Raw genomic sequence first — 21129 nt, forward strand, 5'->3', positions numbered from 1 at the left:
TTTTTTTTTTTTTTTTTTGCGGTACACGGGCTTCTCACTGTTGTGGCCTCTCCCGTTGCGGAACACAGGCTCCGGACGCGCAGCCCCAGTGGCCATGGCACACGGGCCCAGCCGCTCTGCGGCACGTGGGATCTTCTCGGACTGGGGCACGAACCCGTGTCCCCTGCATCGGCAGGCGGACTCTCAACCACTGCGCCACCAGGGAAGCCCCCTGCATAGTTTTTTTTGTGTGTGTGTGTGGTACGCGGGCTTCTCACTGTTGGGGCCTCTCCCGTTGCGGAGCACAGGCTCCGGACGCGCAGGCTCAGCGGCCATGGCTCACGGGCCCAGCCACTCCGCGGCACGTGGGATCTTCCCGGACTGGGGCACGAACCCGTGTCGCCTGCATCGGCAGGCGGACTCTCAACCACTGCGCCACCAGGGAAGCCCCTTGCATAGTTTTTAAAAAGTGAAATAGCATACAACCTGAGGGCCAAAGCCAGCAAGGCCTGTTTTTGTACTGACCACAAACTAAGAATGGTTTTACTTAATTGTTGTTTAAAAGTGTTGTTTAAAAGACAGTGACGACACAACCGATATGTTATGGCCTGCAAAGCCTAAAATATTTCCTTTCTGGCCATTTACAGAGTAAGTTTGCTGGTCCCTGTTCTGTAGCTACATGCAAACAATCTGAATGAGTCCTAGCAGTAATCTTCAGCTGTGCTGTCCAGAATGGTAGCCACTAGTCATATGTGGCCATTTAATCTTGAATTCATTTATTTTAATTTTTAAAGATTTATTTATTATTTACTTATTTATTTTTGGCTGCGTTGGGTCTTAGCATGCGGGCTCTTCGTTGCGGCATGCGGGCTCTTTTGTTGCGGCACCTGGGCTCTTTGTTGTAGTGTGCAGGCTTCTCTCTAGTTGTGACGTACGGGTTTTCTCTTCTTTAGTTGTGCGCAGGTTCCAGGGCACGAGGGCTCTGTAGTTGTGGCGCCTGGGCTCTGCAGTTTGCAGTACGTGGGCTCTAGCTGAGGCATGCGAGCTCAGTAGTTGTGTCGCGTGGGCTTAGTTGCCCCGTGGCATGTGGGATCTTACTTCCCTGACCAGGTATCGAACCTGAGTCCCCTGCACTGTAAGGCGGATTCCTTACCACTGGACCACCAGGGAAGTCCCTTGAGTTCATTTAAATTAAAGAAAATTTAAATTTTTGTTTCTCAGTTGCAGTAGCCACAATAAAGTCAGAACAACTAAAATCAAAACGATTTCTTGGGCTTCCCTGGTGGTGCAGTGGTTGAGAGTCCGCCTGCCGATGCAGGGGACACGGGTTCGTGTCCCGGTCCAGGAAGGTCCCACATGCTGCGGAGCAGCTGGGCCTGTGAGCCATGGCCGCTGAGCCTGCGCGTCCGGAGCCTGTGCTCCGCAGTGGGAGAGGCCACAGCAGTGAGAGGCCCGCGTACCGCAAAAATACAAAAACAAAAAACAAAACGATTTCTTTTAGGACCACACACGGATGACATAAAATACAGAGGAGAGCAAAGGAATAGTGACCCCAGGATTCAGGGTTGTGGTTACCTTGAATCTGGGGAGGGCGGGGGTAGTTCCAGCCCTCGGTGGAGTTACTGATAGTGTGTGCAGATCCTGCAGCCCACGGTCCTGAGTAAGGTTACTTTACGAGAGTATTTTACAAAAACAAAATTATTTTCTGGCGGGGATTTCCATAAAGGTGTTTTTAATAGCTATAAGCCTCTCGCCTGTAAGGATGTGTGGTATGTTTTGAGAGGCCACAAGGTGTCGCTCTTGCTCATGAAATAGTGACTCAGCATCCTTTCCTTCTCCAGTTAACAGGTCAGTAAGGCTGCCATCTTATCTGTTAGTGTTGGTGTAACCTTGAAACAGACGCATTTGCTCCAAACCTACAGTTGCAGTGCGCCCCCTCTCACTTGCAAAGAACTGAGTGCTGCTTATTGAGTTCTAATTTGGAGGATCGTTTGAATAAAGTAGCTTGAGTGTGTTTTTCAAGAAAGTAAAACTTTATGGTGTTGATTCCTAAAAAGTCCAAAATGTCATTTTTTTTGCTTTTAATAAATAAAGAGATTAAGATTGTTTTTTTTCTACCCTAAATCATTTGCTTACTTTCCTATCATAATGGGAAAAGAGAAGGTTGGCAGGGAAGCATGGCATGAAACAGTTTAAATAAAACATTCCACTACAATACTGTGGGGTTTGGGAAATGTATTCCTTAGTTCTTATTGTAATTCTTCCAGCCACAACGCAGAGGTTTTCGCTGTATTTCCTAAACGTAAAGTGCTTATTACTTTTAGCTGGAGGAGAGCAGGAACGTTCAGAAGCAAATGAAGATTCTGCAGAAGAAGCAAGCCCAGATCGTGAAAGAGAAAGTTCATTTGCAGAGTGAACACAGCAAGGCTATCTTGGCAAGAAGCAAACTCGAGTCTCTTTGCAGGGAACTTCAGCGTCACAATAAGACGTTAAAGGTGAGTTGGTTCCTTTTGTTTTTCTTTCTTTCTTTTTTTTTTAATTTTTTAAAATTTATTTTTAGCTGTGCTGGATCTTCATTGCTGTGCGCGGGCTTTCTCTAGTTGCGGTGAGCAGGGGCTACTCTTTGTTGCAGTGCACGGGCTTCTCGGTGTGGAGCATGGGCTCTAGGCGTGCAGGCTTCAGTAGTTGTGGCTCATGGCCTCAGTGGTTGTGGCTCAAGGGCTCTAGAGCTCAGGCTCAGTAGTTGTGGCGCACAGGCTTAATTGCTCCGCGGCATGTGGGATCTTCCCGGACCAGGGCTCGAACACCCTCCCCTGCATTGGCAGGTGGATTCTTAACCACTGCAGCACCAGGGAAGTCTGGTTCCATTTTCTATTTTTCAGGAGGGTCTGGCTTAGCTTGATTTATAGTCACTGTGTACCTATTTGAACTAAATCCTCGTCTCTCCTTGGAGACAGGGATGCCACCGTTCTGTTTTGCTTGGCCTTGTGCTTCTTAACGCACCTCATACTTGCTCATACTTGCTCGTGGGGAATCTAGATGAGATTGGTGTTTAGACCACAGCTTTCCCACTAGGAGCCATGGCTTAGGAAGCTCAAATTTGCAGTTTCCTGCTGCGCACTGAGGTCGTTCATTAGCATGTGTGAAAAGTGGACATGAAATGAGAAGCTGAGTGGGAGCAGACTTGAGGGAAGGGAAAGGCCCCACTGAGCTCCTCAAGGGCTGTTCGTTGGTTATATCACCGGCCACCCTTGTCCATCCCAGTTCCCCATTGCCAAGTACTTTTAGAAGAGCACTTATTCCTCGGCTCATTAAAAGACAAAGCAGCGGGTACCCAAAAGTTGGTTGGTACCAATAGAGGAAGAAGGGAAGAAGGCAGAGACACAGGGGTGGGCCTGTCCTCGTGCAGTTGTGGTATGATTTTGACTGAGCCGCATTGCTCATGAGAGTCCCCCACCGTGGCAGGCACCCAAGGCCCTAGAACATAGGAGCCCTCAGGAAATGGATCTTTACCTGATGTGGGAGCCGTTAGGTTTTCTTTGCTTTTGAATCCTTGGATATCGGTGTTCATGAAACTGAGTGGTATTTTTTTCCCATAGCAAGTCCACACTTTGATTGGACTGGTAATGCTTTAGACACTAGACACCTAAAGGTCTCTTAGCACTTGGATCTGAGCAAGAGTTGGGACTAAGCTTTTAAGATGTAGATTCCTTTTGTCCCTTGCCATCTAGGGAGTAGAAGGTGTGACCCAGAAAGTAAAGGGCAGGAAGGGATCGCCCTCTTCCGGCTGATTTCAGATGCTGCCCTGCAGGACTAGCCAGGGGGGAGAATATTTGGGAAGCCCGCGTGGAGGGGGCTAGCTGCCTGGCAAGACTCCTTCCTCGTCTCTCAGCGTGGCCACAGAGCGCTTACTGTAGAGCAGGGCAGGCGGCGCCTCTCTGATTATATACCTAGGAGAAGCTGCTTGCTTTCCAACGAGAGCCTTCCGGTCCTAAATAAAGGGAAGGAATTCTACTTCAGAAAGCACCACTTCAGGGCAGCAAGCAGTGAACCCACATGGCAGTAGTGTCTCTTGTGGGCGTCTGTGCCATCTTATAGGTCTGTACGATTAACAGAAATTGTTTTGGATAATAAGGAAGAAAATATGCAGCAGGCACGAGAGGAGGAAGAAAGACGGAAAGAGGCCACTGCCCACTTCCAAATCACTTTGAATGAAATCCAGGCACAGCTGGAGCAACACGACATACACAACGCCAAGCTCCGCCAGGAGAACGTCGAGCTGGGCGAAAAGCTTAAGAAGCTCATCGAGCAGTATGCACTGAGGGAGGAGGTAGGGCAGCTGGTGTGTCCCCTCACTACGAACCAAAAGCATTCACTAAAACTCTTCCTTCAGGGTGTTTTAGAACCTTCTTCCTCCAGGGTGTTTTGGAACCCTTGTGTATGCATGGTGGAAGTCTGGCCTTCCCTCACAGGATTTGTGGGGACCATACTCGATGGCCCGGAAGTCAGTGGATTTGGGTGCGTGAGGCAATTTCTTGGAGACAGTGTTAAGCACTACTCGTCTTCCGTGTGATTCTGGAAGATTGTAATTTTAGCATAGATTTTCCCCTTATCTAGACTAAAAGTGAGTAAATACCTGGCCCCCAAATACACTGTATTTTAGACGTCTATGATAATCAGTATGGTCTACACTATCATTCCATTATGCCTGTGTTTCAGATATTTTTTTTAGTGGAGGTTTTATAGTATTTGGGAGAAAAAAGGAACCTATTTCTAAACCCTTATACACCCAATTGAAGTAAAAAGTTTACTGGAAGGGTCTGTGGCACCTCATCTTGGTCACTGGCCTCCAACTAATAGTTCTACAAGCCAGTTGGGAAGTCTGGGCGTGGTGTCTAGATTAAACGCAAATAGGCGATCATGTGCTTTTTTAAAGTTCCTCCCTTTTAGAGGTAAAATGGGCAGGAACAAAGGGTTAGGTTCTTTAAATGACACATCCCCTGCCTTTTAAGTTAGTAAAATGTTCTCTTATGTGTGTTGTATCCCTTATAGAGATAAATTAAAATAGCTGATTAAAAAAAAAAAAGATTGTGGCATCTCTGTGGGTTATTTTATCCAGTTTTCAAGGCAAACTTTAGATTATATTAATTTAGAGTTTTCCATATAGCCCTTTAAAAACTGTTAGTTTTTTTAAAGATTTTCTTTTTATCACTCTCGATGCTTTTTGCTTACCTTTTTTTCCCCTTATTATTATGGAAAACGATAAACTAAGAAAAGTAGAGACTGTATCACCTGGTTGTAGCAAATGAAACCACAGTTTCAACTATATTCCCATCACTTTCCCCAGGTTATTTTGAAGCAAATCCAAGGTATCAGTCCATTCATATATATTTGAGGGTGTGCCTCAGAAAGACTAAGGATTCATTTTTAGGTGTGACCACAATACGATTTTCATACCTAAAAAATTAGCAGTAATTATTTAATATTAAAATCTAGTCATCGTTTAAATTTTTCCGATTGCCTCCCCGTTTTTTTTTAAAAAAAGAAAAAACCTATTTGAATCATCCAGATAAAGCCCGTCTGTTTCACTGGTTGATATGTGTCAAGTCTCTAACATAAAGACTTCCTTTTCTCTCTTTCTTTATTCTTACAGTGTGTTTATTGAAGAAACTTTTTTTGTCCTAGAGAATAAATTTTCTATTAGATTATGAAGCCCTCACTTTTTTTTAAAATTAGTTTTAGTTTTGTTGTTTAATATGACAGTCTGCCACATTATAGATGTAGAAAATTTGAAAGCTATGTATGTTGAAATCACATTACCTGTGAGCCTTATTCAGTTTGAGTATTATTGAATGTTCTTTCCTTGGTCAGGGAGGGATGTTCTGATGACTTGATTGTACATAAATAACCAATTAATAATTTCACTTGGAAATCATAATGACCTTTTATCAAATTTATCTGATAAGTGCCAGGCACCAAGCACCTTACATAGTACAGCCATTGCGTAGGCCTTTACAGTTCTGCAGTGTGGGTGTGGCTACCCCCCACAGGTGAGGGGACTGAGGTTCAGCAAGGGGGAGAATTCGACTGGGGCCATTCCTCCCATCACAGCATGCTGCCTCCAATTGAGAGATTTGGGAAAATTTAATGGGGAGAAAAAAATACCCAGTAATTATGTGTATGATGTATTATGGGTTTAACAGTTTGATCTCCTTAGCCATCTTTTTCTTGATACAATTTGAGCTTTATTTTCACCTTAACGGCAGAAATAGTACGAGGCCGGCTGCTGAGGTGCTGCTGGGCCATCTCCGGAGGGAGGGATGCCGACACAGGCTTCTGCCAGCACAGCACGCGGACAGGCACCTTGCTGGTATTAGCCCTGGTGGTATTAGCAGGAAAAGCAGCCTCATGAGTTGTGTTGTGTTTCCTCGTCATCCTGTCCCTTATTTCATTAAGTGACAGAAGAAATTTTACTTTCCCCGTAGCACATTGATAAAGTATTCAAACATAAGGAACTGCAGCAACAGCTTGTGGATGCCAAACTGCAGCAGACAACACAGCTGATAAAAGAAGCTGATGAGAAACATCAAAGAGAGAGAGAGTTTGTAAGTTTGCAATTCCTTAAAAAAAGAAATGATTTTGCCAAAATTGTAACCAAAGCCATTTAAAACATTTAAACTTATTCTGCATTTAAATTAGCACTGGGTTGTGCTAATTGTTTTTTTCTCTAGATTGTGAAGGGCATGTGTGTGTTAGAAAACATTAGCTTTTTCTTTCTATTTAACTTTATATACAGAAGATACACTGGAGAGATTAGACCAAGTTAGTGCAAAGACCTGCACTGATTGGACTTTTCTGTGCTTAGAATATTTATTTCACTTTTTAGATAATGGCCACCAAGTTTAAGAATTATAGCAGTATTTAACACATTAAATTTGGGGATTTGATTTAATAGCAAGCTTACCAAACATGGGTGTCCTTCATACTGTTACAGTTTATTTCAAACAAGTAACTTGAAACTAGGGAAACTATTTGTTTACTCTGGTATAATTTTCTGAAAAACTTTAACAGAATTCTCTACATCCTAATCACTCAGCATTATCCTCAGAATGTGTGCTCAGATTATATGGCATGTCAATAATTGTGAATACAGTGGAATGTCATTGGGTATGTATATTTAACACATGCAAATTTAACTTTACCTGCTTAACCAAAAAAAAAAGTCAGAAGTGGTTATGATAATGAGGACAGTCCCATCCAGATTTCACTCAAGTAGCCTAGGCCCTGAGGCGAGCCAGGTCTGAAGACTCGGGTCCTGAATGGCCCTCATGATGTGAACATGTCACTCTGAGTGCGAGTCTAGGGTTAAGAGAGAGGCATTTTTCACACAGCATGGTCGTTCAATGTGAACTGACAGCGCTGTCCCATGCATAACTGAAGAGACAGTTGTCATTTCTCAAGTTGGAATAGAAATATGATACACATATTTAAATAAATACATACGATACATCTATTTCTGGTTGGTTTTAAGGACTTTTCAAAACCTACTGGACTAAGTGTGACATTTTACTTCAGGGACTGAATTTCACAGCTGCCTACTATGCAATTTCACTACATAATTTTCTTAAACTCAAGTATATAAATTAAAGCTCCCATCCCATCACCACCCCCCACCCCCCACCCCCAGCTTTAAAAAAAATGTGATTAGAAACCAGGTTCCTGATTTCATTGTTTTGCTCCATACAATGCCTCATCTTGCCTCTCATGGAGCAGAGGGGCTTTCTAATTTTTTTTTTCTTTTTTGGCCACACCACATAGCATGCGGGATCTTAGTTCCCTGACCAGGGATCGAACCTGTGCCCCCTGCAGTGGAAGCGCAGAGTCTTAACCACTGGACCGCCAGGGACGTCCCAGAGGGGCTTTCTAAATGACCCAGATAATGTCGAGATTCGCAGCCATGTTTTCTGCTCAATACTAGACTTCTAATTATTATCATCTAAAAGACAACAGTTTAACCCTGAGTTTTATAAACCTATTATTAGGCCTCCTGGGTACTTCTTCTAAGCAATAAAAGAGTATTCCTACATTCCTAAGTGTTAACAATGGAACAGATCAAAGATACAGGTAATTAGCAATTGATGTGACAGAATGTTTCAGTCACAGACTCGTGGTTCTTGCTAAAATAATGAGTGGAAGGGTTAAGCCTAACTATCTGGTCGTTGGACGTTGTAGTCATATTTGTAATGACTATTAGTATTTTGCCAGAATGTTTCTGTCTTCTAGTTATTAAAAGAAGCAACGGAATCAAGACACAAATATGAACAAATGAAACAACAAGAAGTACAACTAAAACAGCAGGTAACTTGACAGCAGGGGTAGTAGAATTTGTAAGAAAAAAATCTATGGTTCATTTGATACATACCTTGAATCTCCTCTAAGGTGATTTTGCTTGTTCCCAGCAGACCTGAGAGTAGATCTCCCTCTGGGAGTTTTCCTCGTCGTTTAGGGTGACCACCTCATCCTGATTTGCCTAGGACTTTCCTGGTTTTAGCACTCGGTCCCAGGAACCAGGCAGATGGGACAGTTTCTCCCACTATGTGCAGGTCCTCCTTCCAGTATCACACGTATTTCCTCCCTGTCTCTGTCTGTTCCCATGTGTGTCAAGCTAATTTCCTACTAAAGAAAAATTGATAAATCCTCAGATTTTAGTTCTTTTTTGTGAGGTTGAACCATGTGAAATTGCTGATACTTATTTGACCTACAGAATAGCATTTTCATATAGTGTAACCTAAAATCTTTAGAATTTTGTGCTATGAGCCTGTAACCTATTTTAAAAAACTGCCTATTGATCATGCATTTCCACACCCAGGTAGAGTATGGAGGTGGTGGCCACCTTAATGGGGGCCCCCGACTTTCCTTCCTCCCTCCCTCCCTTCCTTCCCCTGTACAATATTGTTCACTATAGCCAACATGCTGTACGTGAGATCCCTGAAACTTATTCATCTTCTGATTGAAAGTTTGTACCCTTTGACCAACATCTTCCCCTTTCTCCCCTCCCTCCACCTCTGGCAACCACCATTCTACTCTGTTTCTTTGAGTTTGGCTTTTTTAGATTCTACAGGTAAGTGATACCATACAGTATTTAGTATTTGTCTTTCTGTGTCTCACTTATTTCACTTAGTATAATGCCCTCAAAGCCCATCCACGTTGTCACAAATTTTAAGGTTTTCTTCTTTCTTATGGCTGAATAATATTCCATTGTGTATATACACCACATTTTCTTTATCCAGTTATATGTTGATGGACACTTAGGTTTCTTCCATATCTTGGCTATTGTGAATAATGCTGCAATGTACATGGGAGTGCTGATATCTCTTTGAGATCCTGTTTTCATTTCTTTCGGATATATACCCAGAAGTGGAATTTCTGAATCATATGGTGGTTCTATTTTTAATTTTTTGAGGAGCCTTTATACTGCTTTCCATAGTGGCTGCAGCAGTTTACAATTCCACTGACAGTGCACAAGGTTCCCTTTTCTCCACACCCTCTGCAGCATTTGTTAACAGATGTGAGATGATATCTTACTGTGGTTTTGATTTGTATTTCCTTGATGACTAGTGATGCTGAGCACCTTTTCATGTACTTGTTGGCCATTTGTATGTCTTTGGAAAAATGTCTATTCAAGCTGGTTTTTAAATTAAAATTTTAAAAATTAAAAAAAAAATTTTAAATTTATTTTTTGCTATTGAGTTGTATGAGTTCCTTATATATTTTGGATATTAACCCTTTATCAGATATATATGGTTTGCAGATATTTTCTCCCATTCCCTAGATTGCCTTTTCATTCTGTTGATTTTTTGTGCAGAAGCTTTTTAGTTTGATGTAGTCCCATGCGTTGATTTTTGCTTTTGTTGTCATATCCAAAAATTCATTGCCAAGACCACTGTCAAGGATCTTTTTAACCTATGTTTTCTTCTAGTTTTACAGTTTCATATCTCCTGTTTAAGTCCTTAACCTATTTCAAGTTAATTTTTGTGACTGGTACAAGATAGCAGTCCAGTTTCATTCCTCTGTACGTGGTTATCCAGTTTTCCCAACACCTTTTATTGAAGATACTTTCCTTTCCCCATTGAATATTCTTGGCTCAAATACTTGAGCCAAGAATATTATTGTCAAATATTGTCAAATATTATTGACCATATTTGTCAAATATTATTGACCATATTTGTGTGGGTTTATTATTATTATTTTTTAAATTAATTTATTTATTTTTGGCTGTGTTACTGTGCGCAGGCTTTCTCTAGTTGCTGTAAGCAGGGGCTACTCTTCATTGTGGTGCACAGGCCTCTCATCGCGGTGGCATGGGCTCTAGGCATGCAGGCTTCAGTAGTTGTGGCACATGGGCTCAGTAGTTGTGGTGCACGGGCTTAGTTGCTTTGCGGCATGTGGGATTTTCCTGGACCAGGGCTCAAACCCATGTCCCCTGTATTGGCAGGCGGATTCTTAAGCACTGCGCCACCAGGGAAGTCCCTGTGTGGGGTTTTTTTTGGGCTCTCAGTTCTGACCCGTTGGTCTGTGTCTCTGCTTTTACGCCCATAGTATATTGTTTTGGTTACTATAGCTTTGTAATAAAGATATCAGGGAGTGTAATACCTCCAGCTTTGTTTTCTCAAGATTGCTTTGGCTATTTTGTTTTGTTTTTTGTGGTTCCATACAGATTCTAGGATTATTTGTTCTATTTCTATGGCAAATGCCATTGGAATTTTGATAGGGCTTTGGCTAGTATGGACATTTTTAACGATATTTACTCTTCCACGAACACAGGGTACCTTTCCACTTATTTTTGTCTTCTTCAATTTCTTTCATCAATGTCTTACAGTTTTCAGTGTATAGATTTTTCATTTCCTTGGTTAAATGTGTTCCTAAGTATTTTTTTTAATGCTATAGAAAATAGGATTATTTTATTTATTTCTGTTTATTCCTTTTTCAGATATTTTGTTGTTAGTGTATAGAAACATAACTGATTTCTGTATGTTGATTTTGTATCCCGAAACCTTACTGAATTTATTCTACCAGTTTTTTTGTGGGGTCTTCAGGATTTTCTATATATAAGATCATGTCATCAGCAAACAGTTTTGCTTATTCCTTTCTGATTTGGATGCTGTTTATTTCTTGTTTAATTGCTCAGGCTAGGAATTTCACTATTGTGTTGAATAGAAGTGGTTAGAGTGGGCATCCTGTCTTGTTCCTGATCTTAGAGGGAAAGCTTTCAGCCTTCAACTGACTCTTGAGTATGATGTTAGCTGTGGCTCTGTCATATATGGCCCTTATTATATTAAGTATGTTCCTTCCTTGTACCCAGTTTGTTGAGCGTTTTTTTGTTTGTTTTGTTTTGTTTCGTCTTGGCTGCACTACGCGGCTTGTGGGATCTTAGTTCCCTGACCAGGGATTGAACCTGTGCCCTTGGCAGTGAAAGAGCAGATTCCTAACCACTGGACCACCAGGGAATTCCCTGTTAAGCATTTTTATCATGAATGTATGTTGAATTTTACCACATGCATTTTCTGCATCTATTAGATCATACGATTTTTGTCTTTCATTCTATTGTATTAACGTGGTGTGTCGCATTTATTGATTTGCCTGTGTTGAACCATCCTTGTAGTTTTCTTTTCTGGCCTGTACTGTCTTATCTGGCTTTGGTATCAGGGCAATGCTGGCCTTGTAGAATGAGTTCAGGAGTATTCCCTTCTCTTCACTTTCTGGGAAGAGTTTGATAAGAATTGGTGTTTGTTCTTCTTTCAGTGTTTGGTAGAATTCACCCATGAAGTTGTCTAGGCCTAGGCTTTTCTTCGTTGCCTCCCTGCTTTTCAGTCCAGACCCCTTAGGTTTGTTCTAATGCAGCCTTTCTCTTTGGTGCCTTGTGTGGAGTAAGGGTAGCAGATGCCTCCCCACTCAAAGAAGAGGTACAGGAAGGACTTCCCATGTCTTCACAGACAGGTGAAATTAGACATTTGTACCTACAATTCACCCTTTCTCAGAAAAGTAGATTACATTTTGATGAAAAAATGTATTACTCATTTTGAAAGTTTATTATGTAACAAGTTTTTTAAATGTAAGGACTCTAAATTAGTTCTAAAATGCAGACTGGCCTGAATCTTTATGAACACATTTTTTGAGTGCTGTTTGTCTTTGGGTGCGTTTTACAGTGTGGTGACACTCATTTCCTATAAAGCTAGCCTAACTTAGAGTGAAAATTGAAGTCTTTTGAACTTTCCACCATAAGTTATTGTGCTAGAAATGCTTCTAGGAAACTTTGAACCCCTTAGTAGCTCTATAAATTCAGTTGTCCATATAAATGGAGAAGAGAATCAATGTGGAAAACGTATAAAAGGTCTATAGATAGCTTTGGAAGATGGACTTTAATGCAGGGCCCCAGAGAGCCCTTCTACCAAGTTCACAGGCAGCTCCAGTTCTGTTGTACTGTTAGCAGTGCAGCTTCTCTTGTCTGTGATCTGTGTTGCCCTGAGTCATGTTATCTGATCGTTAGTTTGTTTCCTTTGCTGCCGCCTCTTCCTTTTCCTGCTCCCTAAATGTGCTGTTCTTCCCAAGAGTCCATCTCATTCTCTGCTCTTGCTCACCATGTGTTTCCAGGCTTTGTTGGTGGCCTTAGTCTTATTGGTGTGTTTTGACCAATTTTGTAATCTAGGCCCGTAAGTCCAAGATGGTAGTTGCCACTTATTCATTACCCAGAGGGGGCCAGCGTTGAACTCTGACGGGACAGTCCACCTGGATGTTCTATCTTTGATGCTAAGACTGCCATAACTTCTAATCTCCCTCAGGTGCTGGAACTGCTCCACCAGCGTGCCCGAGCCTCAGCGCTGTTCCGTCCCCAGGCCAGCGGCCCTGGCGGCTCTGTCACCATGTGCCCCTCCCTCTATGGACTGCTCTGCTTGGAAGTCCTCTACGTTATTCTCTTCACCCTGAAATTCCTGTTGGTCCCGGTCCTTAAGCCTCCCCCTCCTGGGGGCGTGCTTTGGCTGTCTTATCGTAGCTTCGCCTGCCCTGTTGCCATTGGTAGCGTCGCTTTTGGTCCTTGTCTCCTTCCCACACAGCAGAGCTGGCCTCCCGTCTTTCCACTGGCTGCTCCGCTCCCTCTCAGGGCATCTCCCCTCCCGCCCTGGTCTTGGTTTCTCTTTATGCTCCGCACACAGCGCTGCTGAAGGTGGAAAGGCATCGCTGATGCTGTTTCTCGGCCTCTGGTGATCTTTTCTTCTCCGCTTTCTTTATATGTGCTGTGTGATCTTGAGCAAAGCAGTTTATTCCTCCAGGCCTGTTCCCTCATCCTGAAATAATGCAGTTACATTAGGTGGGCTCTCAGGGTTCCCACCTTGTCTGAAATGAAATAATTCAGCCTGCCCTTGAGACCTAGCTTGGGCCTCAGCCACAAGGAGCTTCCCTAACTATTCTATTCTGACCCCTACCGCGCCTCCCCCCACCCCTGGCTTCTGTTAATTCCTGTCCTGGGGGAGAAGGTGACTCTGGGTTCTAAATTCTGCTTTGCCTTCTCGGTTAGTGCCTTATTTTCCCAGCTAGAATAAAAATTCCTTAAGGGTGGGAGTTAAAAGAAAAATTGCTGTTTCTACTTCTTTCAGCTTTTTTCTCTTAACTATACTCCCACTGAATTCTTTCTCCCCTAACCACACCAATCCTTTGGCTTCTGTTTCATTTTCCTGCCTGCATTAAGAAAAGAGATACCCCTGATTTCAAGCTAGGAACTGTGCAGGTGGTATTCTAAAAGAATGATCTTTTTCCAAGGACAATTTTTCAAATATAAGGAGAGGAGGTAGTTCATAAAGGATTAATTGTATGCAATCTATAGCTATTCCACATACTTCAGTTTTTATTATAATTGGTGTAATGTAGCTAATACATATTTGTACATTTTAAACAGTTTCATCTAAAGATGGTGAGGTTAACATAACTTCCTAAGTTTCATTGCATTCCAGTGGGTTCTTAGAACTGCAGCCATTGATGTCTGGGGTCGAGGATTGGGTGTGCATTTGTTCTTATTTCTGTCGCTTATAACAGGTAACGTTTAACCATATTATGTTCTTTTTGAAAGTGTTTGGGATTTTAAATCATTTACCTAGAACTCTGAATTTTTTATACTTGTTTTCTGTAGCTTTCTCTTTATATGGATAAGTTTGAAGAATTCCAGACTACCATGGCAAAAAGTAATGAACTGTTTACAACCTTCCGGCAGGAAATGGAAAAGGTATTTGCCTATTTTTAGTGGAGTATTGCCTAAAAGGGAATTTATATAAGAAGCTATTTTAAGCATGATTGCTACTTGGATGAGTTCATGTTTTTACTGTACTGTCTTCATTTCATCTCTTCTGATCCTCCAGTGGCATCATGTTTAGTCACTTTGCCCTCAGAAGTACCCCATGTAGCTAGTGATCTCTAGGCCCTCACAGTTGTCTTTATTGAAGTTAACTCCTCTATTAAATACAATTTGTTGTTAGCCGTAAAGCGGTGTCTTTATTTGCTTCAGGTGATACCTCCCAGCACCAGCCCACACCCTTTTCAGAAAGCTCGATGTCCTTGGAGATCAAATTATTTAAAGACAACCAAGCCCAGAACAGTAACTATGTATTTTGGTTGGTCGATACAGATCAGCGTTTCTACCTTTTTAGCTGTTTTTTCCTTCTTCTTCTTCGTTTATACTCCCACTGAATTCTTTCTCCCTCAAGCAAACCAGTTTTTTGGCGTCTGGTTCTTTTTCCTGCCTGTGATAAGGAAGGCGGTATCCTTGATATTAAACTGAGAACTAGTATGCGCACGTATCCATTAAACTAAGAACCAGTATGCGCACGTATCCATGCGTTCATCCTTATGCCGGGGGCATTTAGGGATGGGGCGGCAGGGGAGGCCGTGCTGGCTGGCCCTGGGGGCAGGGTCCACTGCGTGGCGCTGTGTGACCACGGGCGAGTTGTTACCCTTTCTGTGCCTTCCTTGTTACAAATAACAAAAACGCCTGCCCTTCATAGAGTAGAGTATTTCAGGCAGTGCTTGGCTGTGGGAAGTGCTCTGGTGAATCCCTTTAGGTATCGGGAGCCCTCGGTGGGCACCCGGAGACCGCCTCCGGAGGCGCCCTTGGGCCGGGAAGCGGGCGCCCACGGCACACAGGACCCGAGAACCGGCCTTGTAGGCGCCGGGACAAAATCTTCTGAATTTCTGAAAAGTGGGTTCTGGCAGCATCGGTTAAGAACATTCCCCCGATTTTTGGACCCGTTTTATTTTTAGCAGAATCTGAAGTGGAACGGTCATGTGAGTCGTGAGGATAAGGGAAGCTGAGGGTTAACGACTTTCCCCTGGTCCCTGGTCCCTCACCTGCCCTCTGCTGCCGCTGCTTCCCACACGGCTGTAGCCTCGGAGGGCTGGGCAGAGCGCCAGCTCTCCATCTTGGGGAGGAGGGGGGAACCTTGATCCTTCCAGAACTCACGTGAAGTAGTTAATGCACAGAAAACTCAGGAACAGAGATTGTTTTTGGTACGACTTGGGAAGGAGGGCTGGCCTCGGCCTGAAGCGAGTGCTCAGAGCGTGCCGGAGGGCAGCTTCCTCTAGATGTTGCTGCCTCTGAAACTGAGGAGATGAGATGCGGGTTTCTCATCGTATGAACCCCTGCTTTGGTCCTGCCACCGCCATCCGGGGAGCTTGTGAGATGAGCTGGGCCCTGGGCACCGTGATGCGGGGGGGAAGGACCAGTCAGACGGTCAGGGGGTGGGGCGGGCTGTAGAGATAAGGGAACCTTGAATTTAAATTTGCAATTGTGTCGATTCGCAGATGACAAAGAAAATTAAAAAACTGGAAAAAGAAACGATAATATGGCGGACCAAATGGGAAAACAATAACAAAGCACTTCTGCAAATGGCTGAAGAGGTGAGGTGGTTTCCCGCGGCCTCATGACGTTCAGGTAGCTGACAGGGCAGGGGGACGTGCCTTGTGACACTGCCGTCCTAGCCAAGGGCTCTGGCCAGAGCTGCTGAGTGGGATCTGTCCTGGCAGGAGTCGCAGCTAGAGCCGCAGGTGACGTGGGCTTTCCTACCGCTCAGCCGGCGTTTGATTGACTGGGTCTGGGGCTGAGGGTCGGGGAATCTGCCTTCTGACCAGGCGCCCACCTGGCCAGCACAGGCCACCGACTCGGGTGCCTCTCTCTCCACCTCGACTTACTCTTTCTGAAAAGGTAGCATAGTACTTTTTGCCAGTCTTAGGAAGCTGAGATGTACTGTTTGCAAACACTAAATATCACACCTTAAATCCTGTTCTCATCTGAGGATTGGTAAAAACAAGAGAAATCTAAGTGGAAATAAGATGAGTCCTCCTCTTTTTTAAGCAGGCCCTTCATTTTTTATCCGCTAGTCTTTGGTGGTGAGTATCTTCAATTTCCTTAGTAATTCATCAATACAAAATGCTTTAAAAAGCGGGCTTTGGTCCTGGTTTTTTTTTTTTTTTTGCAGTACGCGGGCCTCTCACTGTTGTGGCCTCTCCCGTTGTGGAGCACAGGCTCCCGGCGCGCAGGCTCAGCGGCCATGGCTCACGGGCCCAGCCGCTCCACGGCATGTGGGATCTCCCCGGACTGGGGCACGAACCCGTGTCCCCTGCATCGGCAGGTGGACTCTCAAACCACTGCGCCACCAGAGAAGCCCGGCTTTGGTTCTTTTTAAGAAACATGATGGGGAATTTCATTTTGTCACCCCAGAACCACGTTAATTGGTGTCTGTAGCTATGTGTATGTGTGCAGAAGGCAGGTGGCAGGACGTTGGGAGGTGTTGAAGAAACTGAACATGTTCAAGAGGTGACCCAACAAGTGGCTCAAAAGAGTTAAATTTGTTGTATCTGGTAACCTAATTCGTATTCAGTTGGGTTACATAAATCCTGTTTTTTCCTCTTTGCAGAAAACTGTGCGAGATAAAGAGTACAAGGCCTTTCACATAAAACTGGAACGGCTGGAGAAGCTGTGCCGGGCCCTGCAGACGGAGAGGAACGAGCTCAGTGAGAAGGTGGAGGTGCTGAAGGAGCAGGTCTCGGGGAGGGCGGCGGGCGGAGGCCCAGCGCCGCCTGGGGCCCAGCCCTGCACTGCCCCAGCTTCTGCCGAGGAGCCCAGCGCCGCCTGGCAAAGCACTGCCCGTGTCAGCCTGGAGGCCGAGTCCCTGGGGGCCGGGCCCAGCATCGAGTCAGTTGACTGAGATCAAGTATGATCACTGTATCGAGAGCTCTATTTTGTGTATAACTTTCTCTGTTAGTAGTAACTTGGTTTTGTGGTGAAAATTTTCTTACTTTTTCTACCATATCTGTATTTTCTTAGAACTACTGGACTTAAGTGGTACAGGAGGCTGCTTGGCAGGTTTGAATAGTTTTACTCTCTACATTTTCCTCAGCTGTGTTGCACATCTGCCTCTTACCCTTTCATCGGAATGCATGTGCTCATTGCCTTTCTCCCTCTCCCCTGCTGCTTGCACAGAATTGTCCGAATTAAAATGTCACTCACCAGGGCTGACCATTACAAGGGAACTTTGTTCTGATAACGGTTCCCCCCCCCCCCCCCCCCCCATGGTCCCCACTCCTGCCACTGAGGCCACCATTCACCAGGCACCTCCCATGAAACAAATTCTCTATTAGGCACATTGCACATGTTATTTCTAACCCTCACATCACTCTGTGGGGGAGGTGTCACCATCTCTATTTTAGAGAGGACACTGAGGCTCAGGGAAATTGACTGTCCCTGGGCCCAAGGCCAACAAACGGAAAGAACAGATTGACTGCAAATGCTAGTGGGATCTTTACCTGACGAGGGATTGAACCAGTTCTAACCACTGGACCAGCAGGGAAGTCCCTGATAATGGTTCCTGATGTGAAAACAATACTCGTTTAAACATCTTGCCCCTCCCGCAATTAATATTACTCAAAGAAAAATATCAAGATGATTAGATATTTCTCTAATAGCCCATTTTAAATGCCAAGTAAAAATAAAACTCTAGACTTGGGTCAGAAACAAGCATAGCATATTTGATTCAAATTAGCTTTTTGATATTTATATCACTTGACAAATTGAGATGGCTGTAAGCCTAGACTTGGTTTTGGCAGAATATGTACATAAAGGTAACTTTTAAACAAAGTAGTATATACAGGCAAATCATTGGAGAGACAGGGCTAATGTTTATGTGATTAAAAAGTCCCACCGCTCTGTTTTCAGGATAGAAGCAGTATCTGAATTTGGACCACCTGGATGCCTGCTGTGTGGGGAGCCTGGTGGTTTGTTTGCTTTTCACTTGGGACTTGGGTGCGCATCCTCCACTTCCCACGGAGAGCTGCCACTGACAGTTCTTTGTCAGTCAGTGTAAGACGATGAGGGTAAAATGTGTAGCTTTCCTTAAGCGGAAGTCCCTCCACTACCTTCTGGCTGCTTGAAAGTTGGTGTCCAACTGTTCCGACAGTCCAAACAGCACCATTCTCCAGGGTTTTTTAAAGGGAATTTTAATTATGATCATGCTGAGTGAAACTGATTCCATTTCTAAAACAAAGACTGGAACCAGCATTTTTAACTTTGAGGAAACTTGGCAGAGAGTTAAGTAGCCAGGATCTGTTTATTACTTATGCTTTCAGTCTGTTTCTGCCCCTTAGTGGATTTTTGGGTTTTTTTTTTTTTAGTGAAAACCAGTATTATCAAGGTGTCTACACTTGGAATGGGGGACTTTGGAAATGCAGCACATCACTTTTGGATTTGCTCTCTAACTTCCTTTGTTCTTCACAGTGTCACATGTGGTCGAGTTTATACACATCATTAACCAGGCTGCACTGATGAGAGTTTTGACTTTGTCCCTGGTATAATTTGCATTGAAATACTTTATGAAATAAAAAGGCTCTATTAGAACTGATGTTAGCACATTCCACTGAGCAAAACTATCAAACTGACACTTCTTATATTGCTTACTGGACCGAATAAACTCTCTTCTGTCCAGTTAAAAGGGTTTTTCTCTTTGTTAAAGTTTTATTTGTCCTGTCACGTTCATGGTCTAAACTGGGTTGAAGAATTGAAAACTGTCCAATAGATAGGCAACAGCGCCTGGAGTGGCAGATTATATCTAAGCTTCCGCCATCAGTCATGTTAATCAAAGGGCCAGACAGTGAAGGAAAAGAAACCCACAAAGTTGGTTATCTAATTACTGTCCAAATGAGTCGGAAGCAAAAACAAACACATCCTCCTCCAGCAGCCTTTTATAGATATCCCCTTCGGTTACTAAATGAAATATTGTACTCATTTCCCTGAGAGGAAATGGAGGTATACATCAGAAATACACTCTACTGTAAAACTGGTACTAATGATCCCATTTCACAAGCGCTCTGCTGGATGTACAGCTTTTACTGTCTTAAGCCATTTGTGTAGCCCACCACGTTTCTTTGTGGTACTTGTCCTGTGTGGAAGATTGTAATGGACCTGTTGCATATTTTCAAGGGCTTTGTAAAGCGACATGATTTACAGTACTTGGCCTGCTTTTGGCTTACTGTGTATTTATAGCTAGATGCTCTCATGGTGTTTAAAGGACATGGATTCTCTCTGGGGTGCATTTGGTATCCTTTCAGAATCTCTCCTTCCATTACCCTGTGAATAAATAAAAACGGGACCCTCTGAGAAGGACACGCTCCTAAAGCAATCACCTCGCCAGCCCAGTGTTGTGGCTTTGTAGCACACCCTGTTTCTACCACATTCTGGAACACTGTAATGCTACTAAGGCTGGCCCAGGAAAGATTGAAATGTCAAATTTGCTTCAACTGCATTTGCTGCACCATCATGGAATCTTGATGTATATTATTTATAGTGGCAGGAGACTCCAAGGAGTAGAGAAAACTTGGGTCTTGGATAATGGACCATTTCATCCTCAGACTTGTAGGAGTACATTTCTTGGTCTTGAGACCAGTATTTTTTAGTTATGTATGCAACTGCCTTTACTACACCTGGTTATCAATTCAATTCTCAGGTGTTGCAGAAAAATCTACCTCTTTCAGACTCTGTAGATGGAAATAACTGTGAAAAAATGATGCAGATATCTTCTAGTTTGTGCTAAACACACTGCTTTATTTTTACAGCCCACGTCTTTCATGAGGATACGAATTGTTAAGAGGCAGTCTTGTTTTGCTTTTCAAAGACATTTTGTAGAGATTTTTCACTAATGTGAATCTGATTTTATCTACTCAATTCTGTATAGATTAAGTAAATATGTATGATAAATTTAACAGCTTCTGTGTATTCTTTTGTTGCCCATGTGACCTTAATGCCTATCAAGTGCACAAAGACAGTTGTAGATACTGTTCCTTGTGCCTTAAAAAATAGTTTCATTATTGTATGATTCAAGAAAGAAGATGGGGCACCAGCCACTCAGACTGGGTGACAGAAGACAGGTTTTATGTAGCCAGACCCTTTTTTTAACCTCTAAAATAGAGGACTAGGAAAACTCTACAGTGTAGTCGCTGTCAGAGCTTCAAAAATCTACAAGGACTGGATTTCTTCCGTTTGGGCGCTCTTAGCACATTCCAGGGTGTACCTATCTCAACAGCAGGAGAGTAGGTATGTACACAGGGGCACATAGGAAAGACCTTATTTGATGGTGAACAAAAAGTATTTAAGCACGTATAGTCAAATATAAGAAGGAGTTGGCAAACTTTTCCTGTAAGTCAATCAGGTAAGTCAGTAAGTAAGTATTTTAGGATTACTGTGGTTGGTTGTTCCTAAACAACCAACCTTTAAAAATCAATGTAGAGAATTCCCTGGCTGGCCAGTGGTTAGGACTCTACGCTTTCACTGCCTGGGGCCCAGGTTCAATCCCAGGTCAGGGAATGTGCAGTGTGACTGACTGACTGACTGACACTCACTCACTCAATAAAATGCTTAAAAAATATTTATTTAAAAAAATCAATGCGAAAACCATCCCTAGCTGGCAGGCCTCACAAGCTGCAGGCCAGTATGTCCCCTTTGCTCACCTGCCACACAAGCTTTTGTTCTTTCTTGGGGAGAAATCCCGTGTTTGTTTAAAGCTGCCCAAGTTAAGGCAGAAATAGCATATGGGTCAAATGCCATTAAGTTTTAGGTAG

At 43.4% G+C, this 21129-nt stretch overlaps 1 protein-coding gene across 1 annotated transcript in view; it reads left to right on the plus strand.

The window, feature by feature from the left end:
* Positions 1-17228, plus strand: part of TXLNG (taxilin gamma) — a 47897-nt gene extending 30669 nt beyond the window's left edge. The window contains exons 4-10 of the mRNA XM_007454846.1: positions 2304-2474; positions 4115-4309; positions 6465-6584; positions 8263-8337; positions 14162-14254; positions 15826-15921; positions 16938-17228. Coding sequence (XP_007454908.1) covers positions 2304-2474; positions 4115-4309; positions 6465-6584; positions 8263-8337; positions 14162-14254; positions 15826-15921; positions 16938-17228 — 1041 coding nt within the window. The remainder of the gene's footprint in view (positions 1-2303; positions 2475-4114; positions 4310-6464; positions 6585-8262; positions 8338-14161; positions 14255-15825; positions 15922-16937) is intronic.
* Positions 17229-21129: the final 3901 nt, after the last annotated feature.

This window comes from Lipotes vexillifer, unplaced genomic scaffold (genome assembly GCF_000442215.2).
Source record: "Lipotes vexillifer unplaced genomic scaffold, Lipotes_vexillifer_v1.1 scaffold586, whole genome shotgun sequence".
Classification (NCBI taxonomy): Eukaryota; Metazoa; Chordata; class Mammalia; order Artiodactyla; family Lipotidae; genus Lipotes; species Lipotes vexillifer.